General features: G+C 44.0%; 1 protein-coding gene across 2 annotated transcripts in view; it reads right to left on the reverse strand.

Annotated features, from left to right (window-relative positions):
* LOC118984146 (zinc finger protein 791-like) overlaps positions 1 to 9,143 on the reverse strand; it is a 54,756-nt gene extending 45,613 nt beyond the window's left edge. The window contains exon 1 of one of the 2 annotated variants that reach the window (XM_037041924.1): positions 8,981 to 9,133. In XM_037041924.1, coding sequence (XP_036897819.1) covers positions 8,981 to 8,983 — 3 coding nt within the window. In that variant the 5' untranslated portion in view covers positions 8,984 to 9,133. Of the gene's footprint in view, positions 1 to 8,980 lie in introns of both variants that reach the window. The other variant, XM_037041927.1, reaches the window with a different exon arrangement.
* Between the last annotated feature and the right edge of the window lie 8,265 nt (positions 9,144 to 17,408).

Below are 17,408 nucleotides of genomic sequence, written 5' to 3' on the forward strand. Positions count from 1 at the left end.
TCTGGCATCAAGGCAGGAGCTGGGGAACAGCCTTCTCCTAGACAGAAAGGTGGGCAAAGGAGATTGTTCTTTTTCTGAGCCACCTGCCACAGAGCCAGAGGGCCAGAAGGCAGATGCCATAGTTGAGGCACCATCAACCTGACTAACAGTGTTTGCTCCACCCTGGGTATCCCCTGAGGCTCCAGCCCACCCAATTTTGGGGCCCACACACACTGTTAACCTTGACTTTTCCATATGAATGGTTGGTCTTGGCTTATGCTTCACAACTTCCTAAATCCTACCAAACAAGCAACAGCCAGCCTCAGTAATCCCCTAGTCCCCGTACCTCTTGCTAAATGGTCCTAGGCCCGGCATTAGCAGCAGCCACCCTAGATTCACAGATTGGCTATGCCTGGGATCATCCAGCCCAGCACAAGTACCAGCCATCTCAGATTGCCTTCTAACTCATGTAAGGTGGCCCTGAGCAGAACACAGGTGGGAGCTGACCTTGGCCTGCACCACCCTGGGAACCTCAGAGCAGTTATACCCAGTGGACAGCTACAGACCATGTCAGAGCACCACCAACCTGCCCTTGCATAGCTGATCCTCCACAGAGGGTGGAGATTGGTACTCAGTGATCACAACCAGTCCTCATAGCTGACTGCCCTGGGTAAATCCTTCCCATTGACCTGCCAACAGCAACCTAGGCTCAACTACAAGAGGAGGGTGTACTTAGGTCACACAAAGGGTGCACTTCGAGTACCCAAGTTGGGTGATAGGGGAGGCTGTGCCACTGGACCCTATAGGACACCCAGTACATTAAGCCATGCTACCAAGACAGGGAGTCATAGCAGTTCTACATAATACATACAGACAAACACGGGGAGGCTGCCAAAATGAGGAGACAAAGAAACATGGCCCCAATGACACAACAGATCAAAACTCCAGAAAAGGGAAGAATGAAACAAAATGGAGAGAAATAATCTTATCAGAAGCAGAGTTCAAAACATCGATTATCAGGATGCTCAAGGAACTTAGTGAGGGCCTCAACAGCATAAAAAAGATGCAGTTGGAAACGAAGGACACACTAATTGAAATAAAGAACAATTTACAGGGAAACAACAGTAGAGTGGATAAAGCTGAGAATGAAATCAATGATTTGGAACATTTAGGAAGGAAAAGCAACAAAAACCAAAACAACCAATCAGAACAACAGGAAGAGAATAGACCTCCCGAAAATGAGGATAGTGTAGCAGCCTATGGGACAGCTTCAAGTATCCTAATATTTGCATCATAGGGGTGCCAGAAAGAGAAGAGATAGAACAAGAAATTGGAAATCTAGTTGAAAAAATAATGAAAGAAAATGTTCCTAATTTAATGTAGGAAATAAACATGCAAGTTCAGGAANTGGTGTGTTCCTTCTTGGGTCCAACTTCTTTGGGACTCTCTGAGCTTCCTGGATTTCCTGGAAGTCTATTTCCTTTGCCAGACTGGGGAAGTTCTCCTTTATTATTTGTTCAAATAAGTTTTCCACTCGTGGCTGTTTCTTTCCCCCTTCTGGTACCCCTATAATCTGGACGTTGGAACGTTTAAAGATGTCTCGGAGGTTCCTAAGCCTCTCCTCATTTTTTTGAATTCTCATTTCTTCATTCCTTTCTGGTTGGATTTTTTATTCTTCCTTCCGGTCCATTCCATTGATTTGAGTCCCAGTTTCCTTTCCATCACTATTGGTTTCCTGTGCATCTCCCTTCATTTCAATTAGGTTAGCCTTCATATGTTCCTCTAATTTGTAACTATAATCAACCAGTTCTGTTAGCATCCTGATAAACAGTGTCTTGAACTGTGCTTCTGGAGGCTGGCAATCTCTTGGTCGCTTAGAGTTATCGGCTCTGGGGCTTTGAGTTCTTCTTGCGCCATCTTTTGGGCTGTTCATGCCTGTTATGTATCAGAGCCCTAGGTGTTCACCAGAGCACGGCAACTCAGTTGCTGGGTTGTGACGCTGTACGTGGGGGCGGGGCCAAAGAGGAGCGATGGCGTCCCATCTGCGGTGTCCTGTCTGCCGCCTCCCACCATGGCCCCCACAGGTGCTGCAGCTGCCACCGTCACCGGGGCCTGCGTGTTTCATCCCACTGCATGGGAATGTGCCACCGCTGTCAGCCCTCCACCATTGGGCTCACCCCCTGGGGCCTGCGTGGTCCATCTCACTGTGCGAGAATGTGCTACCGCGGTCAGTCTGCCCCACACCCTGACTGGGTCCGGGCTACTTGCACGCCTAGGTCTGGGGATCTCTCCTGCCTGACCCTGCTCCACTGCTGGCTCCGCCCCTCTTACCGTCCGGGTTGAACGGTTTGTTGTTGTCGGACTTCCATATAATTCAGTTTTCTGATCTTTGGGTGTGTCTTTGTTCTCCAGACCTTTGTTGTATTCAAACTTGGTTGTGGGAGAAGGCACAGTGTTTCCACCTGTGCCTCCATCTTGGCAGAAGCCCGAAAGGGAATTTAATTTAGATCAGTTTTTGCATTAGTCCCCAGAGAATTTTGAAATGTCAATGGCTAGGTGCCAACATATCCTTAATATCCTTAAGACAGTTGCTTTCTATTTTTAATAATATAAGAAAAAAATTACAGTATCATCTCAATGTAGGTTGCACCTGGAAACTTCTCTCCCCAGCTTTACTGAGGTATAACTGACTAATAAAATTGTCTGGATTTAAAGATTACAGCCTAGCCCAGCAGCTCAGTTGGTTAGAGCATCCTTCCAATTTACCAAGGTTGCTGGTTGGATCTCTGGTCAACCAATGCATACCTAAATAAGTGGAACAACAAAAACCAATCTCTCTCTCTCTCTCTCTCCCTCCCCCTCCCACCTCCTATTTCTCTAAAATCAATAAATAAATCTTTAAATTTTTTTTGTCCTGTCTGTTGTGGCTTAGTTGGTTGGGCATTATCCTGCAAAGCGAAAGGTCACCAGTTGGATTCCCAATTAGTGTACATGCCTGGGTTGAGGTTCAGTTCCTGATAAGGGCATCTACGAAGGGCAACCAATAGATGGTTCTCTCTCACAGCAATGTTTCTTTCCCTCTCTCCCTCCCTTCTGCTCTGTGGTCATTCTGCCTGGAGTTGCTCACATCAATAAGAGGAGACAGTATTCAGTAAAGGAAGTTAGGTATGAACAAGGATAAGCAATTGCTCAAATGAGTCCTTCTTCCTGATCCTGGGGAATTAGAAAAGTATGAAATGGTTGGGTGGGGGGAGGTAGGTGGGTTCAGGGGTAGGGATTCTGTAGGAATGGTGGAGGGTTCTTGGATTTCCAAGGGAGCATGCACAGATCTCAAGCTTGAAACACAGCTAACCATACATTGCATGTCCCAATTTAATGTTAAGTCTCCACCCCTGAGAGTGACTTTTAGTATGCTAATGAAGACAAGTTCATCAAAAGGTCACTTGGGAAAGGGGTGCCATCTTGGATTTTTCTACAGCAAACCTGTTTCTTGCTGGTGGTCCTTAGAATTTAGCTCTGGAATTTCCACTTTTTTCTTTTAAAAAACAAATTCATCCTGCTTTTGTCAGGGGGCATGTTGGAGAGAACACAAGATAGTCAGTAGAAGTGAAAAGATTAACAATTTCTAGTCAAGAAGGCAGCATAGGTAGTCATGGCTTGCACCTCTCACAACCACATCAAAATTACAACTAAAATATAGAACAACTATCGCTCAGAACCATCAGAAATTGAGTTGAATGGAAGTCTGACAACTACAGAATTAAAGAAACCACACCCATCCAGACTGGTAGGAAGGGCACAGAGGAGGAACATGCTGGTCCCACACCCATGTGTGGTGGATAAAAATTCTGGAGGGATATCTTGGGACCAAGGAGTCCCAGCCCCACAGCAGGTCTCCCAACCCAGGGTTCCAGTGCCAAGAAGATAAGTCCCCATAACTTCCAGCTGCAAAAACTAGTAGGAGTTAAGGTGGTGAAAGAAACTTTTGGAGTCCCAACCAGTTCCTCTTAAAGAACCCACACATGGTCTTACTCCCTCATTCCCTATGAGTTCCAGCACAAGGGTGACAGGGAAAAACTGAAATGACTGGGATCAAAGCAAGCAGAGGCCATTGTCCTTTTTCTGAATCCTCCACCCACAGAGCCACAGAGCGAGCAGACTTGTGCCATATCAGAGACTCCTTCACCTGGCTAACACCAGGGGATATCCTGGTTAGCCCCATCCTGGTATCCACTGAGGCTCCATCCCACACAATTTACAGCTGTTAACAGTAGCTTTTTCCATATGGATGGCTAGTCTAGGTTTATGCTTCACAACTTCCTAAATCCTACCAAACAAGCAACAGCCAGCCTCAGTAATCCCCTAGCCCCCGTACCTCTTGCTAAATGGTCCTAGGCCCGGCATTAGCAGCAGCCACCCTAGATTCACAGATTGGCTATGCCTGGGATCATCCAGCCCAGCACAAGTACCAGCCATCTCAGATTGCCTTCTATCTCATGTAAGGTGGCCCTGAGCAGAACACAGGTGGGAGCTGACCTTGGCCTGCACCACCCTGGGAACCTCAGAGCAGTTATACCCAGTGGACAGCTACAGACCATGTCAGAGCACCACCAACCTGCCCTTGCATAGCTGATCCTCCACAGAGGGTGGAGATTGGTACTCAGTGATCACAACCAGTCCTCATAGCTGACTGCCCTGGGTAAATCCTTCCCATTGACCTGCCAACAGCAACCTAGGCTCAACTACAAGAGGAGGGTGTACTTAGGTCACACAAAGGGTGCACTTCGAGTACCCAAGTTGGGTGATAGGGGAGGCTGTGCCACTGGACCCTATAGGACACCCAGTACATTAAGCCATGCTACCAAGACAGGGAGTCATAGCAGTTCTACATAATACATACAGACAAACACGGGGAGGCTGCCAAAATGAGGAGACAAAGAAACATGGCCCCAATGACACAACAGATCAAAACTCCAGAAAAGGGAAGAATGAAACAAAATGGAGAGAAATAATCTTATCAGAAGCAGAGTTCAAAACATCGATTATCAGGATGCTCAAGGAACTTAGTGAGGGCCTCAACAGCATAAAAAAGATGCAGTTGGAAACGAAGGACACACTAATTGAAATAAAGAACAATTTACAGGGAAACAACAGTAGAGTGGATAAAGCTGAGAATGAAATCAATGATTTGGAACATTTAGGAAGGAAAAGCAACAAAAACCAAAACAACCAATCAGAACAACAGGAAGAGAATAGACCTCCCGAAAATGAGGATAGTGTAGCAGCCTATGGGACAGCTTCAAGTATCCTAATATTTGCATCATAGGGGTGCCAGAAAGAGAAGAGATAGAACAAGAAATTGGAAATCTAGTTGAAAAAATAATGAAAGAAAATGTTCCTAATTTAATGTAGGAAATAAACATGCAAGTTCAGGAAGCACAGAGTCCCAAACAAGATGAATGCAAGGTGGCCCACCCCAAGATACATCATAATTAAAATGCTAAAAGTAAACATAAAGAGAGTATCTTAAAGGCAGCTAGAGCAAAGAAATTAGTTACCTTCTTTTCCTGTACAGGGGAATTCCTATAAGACCGTCAGCTGATTTCTCAAAAGAAACTTTGCAGGCTAGAAGGGACTGGCAAGAAATACTCAAAGTCATGAAAAGCAGGAGCCTATAGCCAAGATTGCTCTAGCCAGCAAAGCCATTATTTAAAATTGAAGGTCAGATAAAGAGCTTTCCAGACAAGAGAAAACTAAAGGAGTTCATCATCACCAAACCATTATTATATGAAGTGTTAAAGAGAATCATTTAAGAAAAAGAAGATCAGCCTGGCTGGTGTAGCTCAGTGGATTGAGCACGGGCCTGCGAACCACACGATTGTGGTTCGATTCCCAGTCAGGGCACATGCCTGGGTTGCAGACCAGTTCCCAGCAGGGAACTCATGAGAGGCAACCATACATTGATACTTCTCTCCTTCCCTTCCCTCTAAAGATAAAAAGATAAAACCTTTAAAAAAAAGAAAAGAAAAAGAAGATCAGCCCTGGCTGGTGTGGCTCAGGGGATTCCTGGTCAGGATGCATGTCTGGGTTGCAGGCCAGGTTGGGCCCCCAGTAAGGGGCATGTGAGAGGCAATCAGACATTGATGTTTCTCTCCCTCTCTTTCTCCTTCCCTCCCCCTCTCTAAAAATAAATAAAATATTTAAGAAATCAAAACTATGAACAATAAAATGGAAAAAATAAAATGACATAAACATATTTATCAACAATTGAATCTAAAAAACAAACTAAGTGAACAAGAAGAACAGAGACAGGCCTGAGCTGGTGTGGCTCAGTAGACTGAGTGCTGGCCTAGGAACCAAAGGGTTGCCAGTTCAATTCCCAGTCAGGGCACATGGCTTGGTTGTGGGCCAGGTCCCCAGTAGGGGATATGCGAGAGGCAATCACACCTTGATGCTTCTTTCCCTCTCTTTCTCTCCACCCCCCTAAAAATAAAGAAATAAAATTTTAAAAAAAGAAAGAACAGAGACAGAATCATGGATACTGAGAGTATTTTGATGACAGGTGGGAGGGGGTATGGAGGAATGGGTGAAGAGGTGAGGGAATTAAAAAGTACAAACAGGGCCCCAGCTGGTATGGCTCAGTGTGTTGAGCACTGACCTAGGAATCAAAGGGTCACTGGTTCAATTCCCACTCAGGGCACATGCCTGGGTTGTAGGCCAGGTCCCCATTATGGGGCATGTGAGAGGCAACCACATATTGGTTTCTCTCCCTCTCTTCCCCTCTGTCTAAAATTAACAATGAAAAACTAAAGGAAAAGAAAGAAGTACAAATAGGTAGTTATAGATTAGACATAGAGATGTAGAGTATAGGAAATGGAGCAGCCAAAGAATTTATATGGATGACTCATGCTTGTGAACAATGGTGCGGAACTGCCTGAGGGAGAGGGGATTGCTGGGTGGAAGAGAGTAAAGGGGGAAAAACTGTGACAACTGTGGTCACATAACCAATAAAATACAATTAAAATAAAAAAGAATAAAAATAAAAACAAAAATTAAAAAAATAAAAGTAATTAAATTTTAAAAAATTTAAAAGTAATTAAAAAGTAACAAAAATTAAAAAAATAAAAGTAATTAAATTTTAAAAAATTTAAAAGTAATTAAATTTTTCCTACATTGGAAACCACTGTAAAATTTAATCCTTTAAACACTAAATGAAAGAGATGTATAGACCATAAAAAATGATAAATCCCTTTCTAACTAAAAGGACAAAAAATTATCGTTTTCTCCCTATTATATGTCACACTGAGGATAATTTCAGGCATGAGTAACATGTCATAATGCATTAGGATTTGCAGTTAAGCCCTGAAATGTAGTAGAAATTTCAAATATAATTTACATAAGCTTTAAGGTGGTTTTCTCTTCTCAATAAAAATAAAATTTCAAAAATTTTCCCTCATATCCATTGAAATAGGAGTTCATTTTCCTTAGGAATAGTTTATCCTTTTCTTTTAAAAAGATTTTCTTTCTTTATTTTTAGAGAAGGGGAAGGGAGAAAGAAAAACATCAATTGGTATCAGAACCTCAACCTAGCATGTGCCCTGACTGGTATTCGAACCAGGGACCCTTTGCTTCATGGTAGGACACCCAATCACATGAGCCACACCGGTCAGGGAAAGAATAGTTTATCCTTTTCAATTTCAAAGTTCCCTAGGTACCTAAGGACACAAAAAATGACATAAAAATGGAAAAAGTGCCTGAGAACTTAAAAACACCCACCTGACATTTTCAGGTTCTCTTGCCTAAATGAAACCAAAATTCTGTTTATTTCCACAGTTATCGTACCTTGTTCATATGGTATCTCTCAATCAAGTTATATTTAAAAAAAGCCCAGGTGCTAATGGAAACTAAAATCGAAGGGCTGCAATACTCAATGGATAAAGGAATCCAAAAGGATGAAACACAAATGCTGGAATCAAAACTGATAAGCAGTCTGTTTCCCTACAGCAGAGGAGAACCTCCCCCCCCCCAACACATTCGGGAAGTTGAACATAATCCAAAACTTAAGGTCTAGGTATCCCTGCTTGAGACCCCTGGGTTGCCTATTTGGAGATTTTTTTAGTCTTCCAAGCTTTATTGATTAAATACATTTTATTCCTAGTGAAAAGCGGACACATATAAGCCAAAAAACCTTCTCAAGGTGACAAACCCAGGGAGAAATAGTGCTCAGGAAAACACCCAGGAAAGTTTCCAAACAGGAACTTCACCTAAAGCACTTCCCCTAGGATTCTGTACCCAGGAAAGATCCTGGGGGAGAGGTGCAAGGTTTGCAAGCAACAGAGGTCCAGGTGGTTATTCCTGCCTTTCCTCTCACGTAAAGTAGCCACACAAAATGTAAATCTCTAAAGAGCCATCCATGACTCTGCTAAAGAAGAATAAACAATTAAAATATTGGGTGTTTGAAATGCACCACGGAGGACAAGTAGTTGATAATGATGTTGTGAATTGCAGAGGGGAAGCTGGCTTGGGAATTCGAGGAGCTATTTGGAAATTTAGGGATTTGTTGCCAGTCCCAGGAATAGATGGGCTGAGGCACAGGAACTTTGGGAAAACTCTGGAGCAAATGGGACCCTTGGGGAGAAAGAGGGACTGGGACCACACAAACCAGAGGCGTACCACTCAAGAACTCGGGAGACGGAGTCACGATCGCCCCCTGATGACCCTCCCTGAGGTCACCGCACATTCTTGGGAGACGCGGGGCTCCTGGCGCAGAGCTGCCCACAGGGACTCCGCAGCAGGGCCGAAGTCCCCGAGCGCAGTGAAGGGAGAGGACGCCTGGGTCCGATTACCAGACCAGCCACTACACTGCAAGCCGGAGAGGACCTACATGGAATCCGGTCCGTAGACTTCAGAGGGGACCGCAGAGAGGCCGTCCCGCCACAGCCGATTCCAACCGGTTCCAACCAGCCTCTCATCCCCATTTCTGCACCCCAGCAGCACTCACCATTTCTAGGTTTCGTGGGTCTCCCTGAGTCCTGCCTACGACTCCCACAAGCAGTGCCTATTACAGACCGATCACGCTGCAACACACCGTGAGGCAGTTAGCAACGACCCTGAGGGACTGGCGACACCCAATCCCCAGCGCTGCTGGAACTAGTTGGGACGTTCAGGACTTCTTGTTGCATTGCCCCACCCACCTGCCTCAGCGGCACTGCTGACTGGACAGTTCACAAGGCCCCGCCTCCTTGTGTCTGAGTGACAGCCGACGGAGGACGCGTGGCTCAGCGAAACAAGCCTCCACCGGGCAGCGGGGATCTGATCTCGCCTTTATCACTGCATTTAAACAGAAGGATTTTTTTTTTGGCCTGGGGCAACCCTATTGTTTCCCCCGAGCTGTTTATCATGAATGCCAGGGCACGGACTTGCACAGGGAATTCCTGATTGAGTTTCCAAGTGGTACAAGTAAGTACAGAGCATGAGGGCAGTCCCGACCAGGCGGCCACAAGGGAACAAGAGGGTCTTATGTCCATTAGGGGGTCAAGAGCTTTGCTTAGGTTGTGAGGCCACTCATGGAACTCTGAGCCTTGCTTAGAAATTCGCTTAAATGCGGCCTTACCTCTATAATAGGAGTCTGGCCCCATTTCAGTCTTTGATATTTGCAACCCTAGAGCCTCACACGTCTTCCCTTCCCCATCCCTTCTCATTTTGTTCTTAAGAAAAAGAATCCCAGAGCACTTGGCTCTGGTGGGAAGTTGGCACCGGGCAGCCCTATTCTGAATGCTAGACTCTTCTCAGTCTAACCACAGGGTGTGAGATGTATTCATTACAATCTCAGGTGAACATTTTACACTGAAAGGGAATTTTTTAAAAAAAATATATTTTATTGATTATACCATTACAGTTGTTCTATTCCCCCCTTCATTCCCCTCCACCCACACACTCCCTCCCCCATCATTCTACCCCCCTTAGTTTATAACCACGTGTCTCAGGTTCTTTAGATTCTATATTACCCCCACTATTCTTGCCCTCCCCCTATCTATTTTCTACCAACTGTCTATGCTATTTTCTGTACCTTCTCCCCCCTTCTCCTCCTCCCACTCCCCTGTTGCTAACCCTCCATGTGTTCTTCATTTCTATGGTTCCACTCCTGATCTAGCTGTCCTCTTGGTTTGCTTTTGTTTTAGGTGTTGTTGTTAATAACTGTGTGTTTGCTGTCCTTTCACTGTTCATATTTTTCATCTTCTTTTTCTTAGATAAGTCCCTTTAGCATTTCATATAATAAGGGCTTGGTGATGACGAACTCCTTGAACTTGACCTTATCTGAGAAGCACTTTATCTGTCCTTCCATTCTAAATGAAAGTTTTGCTGGATAAAGCAATCTTGGCTGTAGGTCTTTGGATTTCATGACTTGGAATACTTCTTTCCAGCCCCTTCTTGCCTGTAAGGTCTCTTTTGAGAAATCCGCTGACAGTCTGATGGGTACTCCTTTGTAGGTGACTGTCCCCTTATCTCTTGCTGCTTCTAGGATTCTCTCCTTCATTTTAGTCTTGGCTAATGTAATTATGATGTGCCTTGGTGTGTTCCTTCTTGGGTCCAACTTCTTTGGGACTCTCTGAGCTTCCTGGATTTCCTGGAAGTCTATTTCCTTTGCCAGACTGGGGAAGTTCTCCTTTATTATTTGTTCAAATAAGTTTTCCACTCGTGGCTGTTTCTTTCCCCCTTCTGGTACCCCTATAATTCGGATGTTGGAACGTTTAAAGATGTCCTGGAGGTTCCTAAGCCTCTCCTCATTTTTTTGAATTCTCATTTCTTCATTCCTTTCTGGTTGGATTTTTTATTCTTCCTTCCGGTCCATTCCATTGATTTGAGTCCCAGTTTCCTTTCCATCACTATTGGTTTCCTGTGCATCTCCCTTCATTTCAATCAGGTTAGCCTTCATATGTTCCTCTAATTTGTAACTATAATCAACCAGTTCTGTTAGCATCCTGATAAACAGTGTCTTGAACTGTGCTTCTGGAGGCTGGCAATCTCTTGGTCGCTTAGAGTTATCGGCTCTGGGGCTTTGAGTTCTTCTTGCGCCATCTTTTGGGCTGTTCATGCCTGTTATGTATCAGAGCCCTAGGTGTTCACCAGAGCAGGGCAACTCAGTTGCTGGGTTGTGACGCTGTACGTGGGGGCGGGGCCAAAGAGGAGCGATGGCGTCCCATCTGCGGTGTCCTGTCTGCCGCCTCCCACCATGGCCCCCACAGGTGCTGCAGCTGCCACCGTCACCGGGGCCTGCGTGTTTCATCCCACTGCATGGGAATGTGCCACCGCTGTCAGCCCTCCACCATTGGGCTCACCCCCTGGGGCCTGCGTGGTCCATCTCACTGTGCGAGAATGTGCTACCGCGGTCAGTCTGCCCCACACCCTGACTGGGTCCGGGCTACTTGCACGCCTAGGTCTGGGGATCTCTCCTGCCTGACCCTGCTCCACTGCTGGCTCCGCCCCTCTTACCGTCCCGGTTGAACGGTTTGTTGTTGTCGGACTTCCATATAATTCAGTTTTCTGATCTTTGGGTGTGTCTTTGTTCTCCAGACCTTTGTTGTATTCAAACTTGGCTGTGGGAGAAGGCACAGTGTTTCCACCTGTGCCTCCATCTTGGCAGAAGCCCGAAAGGGAATTTAATTTAGATCAGTTTTTGCATTAGTCCCCAGAGAATTTTGAAATGTCAATGGCTAGGTGCCAACATATCCTTAATATCCTTAAGACAGTTGCTTTCTATTTTTAATAATATAAGAAAAAAATTACAGTATCATCTCAATGTAGGTTGCACCTGGAAACTTCTCTCCCCAGCTTTACTGAGGTATAACTGACTAATAAAATTGTCTGGATTTAAAGATTACAGCCTAGCCCAGCAGCTCAGTTGGTTAGAGCATCCTTCCAATTTACCAAGGTTGCTGGTTGGATCTCTGGTCAACCAATGCATACCTAAATAAGTGGAACAACAAAAACCAATCTCTCTCTCTCTCTCTCTCCCTCCCCCTCCCACCTCCTATTTCTCTAAAATCAATAAATAAATCTTTAAATTTTTTTTGTCCTGTCTGTTGTGGCTTAGTTGGTTGGGCATTATCCTGCAAAGCGAAAGGTCACCAGTTGGATTCCCAATTAGTGTACATGCCTGGGTTGAGGTTCAGTTCCTGATAAGGGCATCTACGAAGGGCAACCAATAGATGGTTCTCTCTCACAGCAATGTTTCTTTCCCTCTCTCCCTCCCTTCTGCTCTGTGGTCATTCTGCCTGGAGTTGCTCACATCAATAAGAGGAGACAGTATTCAGTAAAGGAAGTTAGGTATGAACAAGGATAAGCAATTGCTCAAATGAGTCCTTCTTCCTGATCCTGGGGAATTAGAAAAGTATGAAATGGTTGGGTGGGGGGAGGTAGGTGGGTTCAGGGGTAGGGATTCTGTAGGAATGGTGGAGGGTTCTTGGATTTCCAAGGGAGCATGCACGGATCTCAAGCTTGAAACACAGCTAACCATACATTGCATGTCCCAATTTAATGTTAAGTCTCCACCCCTGAGAGTGACTTTTAGTATGCTAATGAAGACAAGTTCATCAAAAGGTCACTTGGGAAAGGGGTGCCATCTTGGATTTTTCTACAGCAAACCTGTTTCTTGCTGGTGGTCCTTAGAATTTAGCTCTGGAATTTCCACTTTTTTCTTTTAAAAAACAAATTCATCCTGCTTTTGTCAGGGGGCATGTTGGAGAGAACACAAGATAGTCAGTAGAAGTGAAAAGATTAACAATTTCTAGTCAAGAAGGCAGCATAGGTAGTCATGGCTTGCACCTCTCACAACCACATCAAAATTACAACTAAAATATAGAACAACTATCGCTCAGAACCATCAGAAATTGAGTTGAATGGAAGTCTGACAACTACAGAATTAAAGAAACCACACCCATCCAGACTGGTAGGAAGGGCACAGAGGAGGAACATGCTGGTCCCACACCCATGTGTGGTGGATAAAAATTCTGGAGGGATATCTTGGGACCAAGGAGTCCCAGCCCCACACCAGGTCTCCCAACCCAGGGTTCCAGTGCCAAGAAGATAAGTCCCCACAACTTCCAGCTGCAAAAACTAGTAGGAGTTAAGGTGGTGAAAGAAACTTTTGGAGTCCCAACCAGTTCCTCTTAAAGAACCCACACATGGTCTTACTCCCTCATTCCCTATGAGTTCCAGCACAAGGGTGACAGGGAAAAACTGAAATGACTGGGATCAAAGCAAGCAGAGGCCATTGTCCTTTTTCTGAATCCTCCACCCACAGAGCCACAGAGCGAGCAGACTTGTGCCATATCAGAGACTCCTTCACCTGGCTAACACCAGGGGATATCCTGGTTAGCCCCATCCTGGTATCCACTGAGGCTCCATCCCACACAATTTACAGCTGTTAACAGTAGCTTTTTCCATATGGATGGCTAGTCTAGGTTTATGCTTCACAACTTCCTAAATCCTACCAAACAAGCAACAGCCAGCCTCAGTAATCCCCTAGTCCCCGTACCTCTTGCTAAATGGTCCTAGGCCCGGCATTAGCAGCAGCCACCCTAGATTCACAGATTGGCTATGCCTGGGATCATCCAGCCCAGCACAAGTACCAGCCATCTCAGATTGCCTTCTATCTCATGTAAGGTGGCCCTGAGCAGAACACAGGTGGGAGCTGACCTTGGCCTGCACCACCCTGGGAACCTCAGAGCAGTTATACCCAGTGGACAGCTACAGACCATGTCAGAGCACCACCAACCTGCCCTTGCATAGCTGATCCTCCACAGAGGGTGGAGATTGGTACTCAGTGATCACAACCAGTCCTCATAGCTGACTGCCCTGGGTAAATCCTTCCCATTGACCTGCCAACAGCAACCTAGGCTCAACTACAAGAGGAGGGTGTACTTAGGTCACACAAAGGGTGCACTTCGAGTACCCAAGTTGGGTGATAGGGGAGGCTGTGCCACTGGACCCTATAGGACACCCAGTACATTAAGCCATGCTACCAAGACAGGGAGTCATAGCAGTTCTACATAATACATACAGACAAACACGGGGAGGCTGCCAAAACGAGGAGACAAAGAAACATGGCCCCAATGACACAACAGATCAAAACTCCAGAAAAGGGAAGAATGAAACAAAATGGAGAGAAATAATCTTATCAGAAGCAGAGTTCAAAACATCGATTATCAGGATGCTCAAGGAACTTAGTGAGGGCCTCAACAGCATAAAAAAGATGCAGTTGGAAACGAAGGACACACTAATTGAAATAAAGAACAATTTACAGGGAAACAACAGTAGAGTGGATAAAGCTGAGAATGAAATCAATGATTTGGAACATTTAGGAAGGAAAAGCAACAAAAACCAAAACAACCAATCAGAACAACAGGAAGAGAATAGACCTCCCGAAAATGAGGATAGTGTAGCAGCCTATGGGACAGCTTCAAGTATCCTAATATTTGCATCATAGGGGTGCCAGAAAGAGAAGAGATAGAACAAGAAATTGGAAATCTAGTTGAAAAAATAATAAAAGAAAATGTTCCTAATTTAATGTAGGAAATAAACATGCAAGTTCAGGAAGCTACAGAGTCCCAAACAAGATGAATGCAAGGTGGCCCACCCCAAGATACATCATAATTAAAATGCTAAAAGTAAACATAAAGAGAGTATCTTAAAGGCAGCTAGAGCAAAGAAATTAGTTACCTTCTTTTCCTGTACAGGGGAATTCCTATAAGACCGTCAGCTGATTTCTCAAAAGAAACTTTGCAGGCTAGAAGGGACTGGCAAGAAATACTCAAAGTCATGAAAAGCAGGGGCCTATAGCAAGATTGCTCTAGCCAGCAAAGCTATCATTTAGAATTGAAGGTCAGATAAAGAGCTTTCCAGACAAGAGAAAACTAAAGGAGTTCATCATCACCAAACCATTATTATATGAAATGTAAAGAGACTTATTTAAAGAAAAGAAGATCAAAAGTGTGAACAATAAAATCATAAAAAATACGTATTTATGAACAATTGAATCTAAAAACGAACAAACAAGAACAGAGACAGAACGGTGGATACAGAGAGCATTTTGATGGTTGCCAGATGGGAGGGGTGTGTTGGGGAATGGGTGAAGAGGTGAGGGGATTAAGAGGTACAAATAGGTAGTTACATGGAGATGTAGAGGATAGGAAATGGAGTAGCCAAAGAACCCATACCAATGATCCATGGACATGAACAATGGTGTGAGGATTGCCAGAGGGAGTGGGGGATGCTGGGTGGAAGGGGACAAAGAGGGAAAAATTGGGACAACTGTATTAGCATAATCAATAAAATGTAATTAAAAAATAACTAACATGTGGTGGCACAACCTGGTGAGAATATTGATGTGAGGTGATGGTGTGTTAATTAACCTGGAAACCCTAATATGTTTAAGGGACTGGACTGCAAAAGTCTTTGCATTGCTAACTTTAAAAAAATTATCGAATTTATTGGGGTGACATTGGTTAAGAAAAGTATAAGGTTTCAAGTATAGAATCCTATAATACATCATCTGTATATTGTATCATGTATTCACCATCCGGAGTCAAGTCTCCTTGCATTGGCAAACTCAGTTAATTTATTTACATGAACAACTTTTATTGAGATATGTGTGGAAGGACAAACTTTCTTCTACCCCTAAGGTTCTTCTGGCTGGTGTAAAAATCAAATAGACATGAGACAGAGTAGCAAGAGAAAATAACCAAATTTAATATACACATATGTATGGGAACCTCACAAACATGTGAAAGTTGGAGATACCACATGCAGGAGAGGTTCAGAGATAGAAACAGGGACTGAGGAATATAAGGCATTGTGAACTAGGGATGAGGTACTGCACCTCGGGAGCTTTAAAGGGTCATTGCAGGAAAAGTTTGCCCCATCGTATAGGTGGTTCAAAAAGTTTATCGCTGATAATCTCTTATGGGCAAGGGCTCTAATTTGAATTCTTTCAGGCAGTAAGGGTCAGGGGGCAGAAGTTTCTCCTGAGCCTGTGGCTAATGCTGCCTTTAGCACAAAATAATTGACACATCACAGAGGCACCTCTTGGGGTGACTCATTCTCTGCCCACAGACGTAACTGACATGCTATGCACTTCATTAAAGTGTACAATTCAATGTTTTCAGCCTGTTTGAATGCATGTGTAATCAACACCACAGTCAATTTTTGAACATTTTTGTCACTTAAAACAAACAAACCTTCTACCCTTTTTGCTATAACTCCCAACTTCCCATCTTCCTCTCCAATCCCTGCCCTAGGCAACCCTGAATTTACATTCTGCCTCTACAGATTTCCATATTTGGGACATCATAGGAAAGGAATTATATTACCTATGATCTTTTTAATAGAGTTTATTGACAGCACAATTTTTCCAAAGTCATCTGTGTTGTAGCACGTACTGATACTTCATTTATTTCTTATGGCCAAATAATATTCCACTGGATGGATGAAACACATGTTATTTATGTTTACTATGAATAATGTAGCTATAAACGTACAAGTTTTGTTTGAACATGTGTTTTCATCTTTCTCAGGCATCTACATGTGAAAGGAGTTGAGAAATCACATGACAATCTAAGTTTATTTACTTATTTATTTGAGAGACAGAGAGAGCAACATCAATTTGTTGTTCCACTTATTCATGCATTCATTGGTTGATTCTTGTCTGTGCCCTGACGGGGGATGGAACTGCAAACTTGGTGTTACAGGACGCTGGTTTAACCAAAGAGCTACATCGCCCAGGCCAAGTTTAATTTTTGAGAAAGTTTTAGATAATTTTCCCTAGTGGCTACATCATTTTATATTGCACCACTCATGTGTGAGGGTTCAAATATCTCCATATGTCCTGACAACATATGTTATCATTTCACTTTTTAAAAGATTTTATTTATTTATTTTTAGACAGAAGGAAAAAGAAGGAGAAAGAGAGGAAGAGAAACATCAATGTGTGGTTGCCTCTCACACACCCCTCACTGGGGACCTGGCCTGCAATCCAGGAATATGCCCTGACTGGGAATCGAACTGGCAACTCTCCTGTTCACAGGCCAGCACTCAGTCTGCTGAGCTACACCAGCCAGGGCTATTTCACTTTTTGATTCTAGCTGTCCTAGGTGTTGTGAAGCGATATCTTATTGGGGTTTTAACCGATGAATTCATTTCACTTTAGCATTTTATTGATGATTAATGATGTCCAGCCTTTTTTCCGTGTGCTTTTGACCATTCCTTTATTTTCCTTGAAAAAAGGTGTATTTAATCCTTTGTCATTTTTAATTTTTTAATAGATTTTATTTATTTATTTTTAGAGACAGGGGAAGGGAGGGAGACAGAGAGGGAGAGAAACATCGATGTGTGAGAGAAACATCATTTAATTGCCTCTCAAATGCCTGCAA

Source organism: Sturnira hondurensis, unplaced genomic scaffold, assembly GCF_014824575.4.
Source record: "Sturnira hondurensis isolate 20B ecotype Veracruz unplaced genomic scaffold, ASM1482457v3 Scaffold0003213, whole genome shotgun sequence".
In the NCBI taxonomy this organism is placed as follows: Eukaryota; Metazoa; Chordata; class Mammalia; order Chiroptera; family Phyllostomidae; genus Sturnira; species Sturnira hondurensis.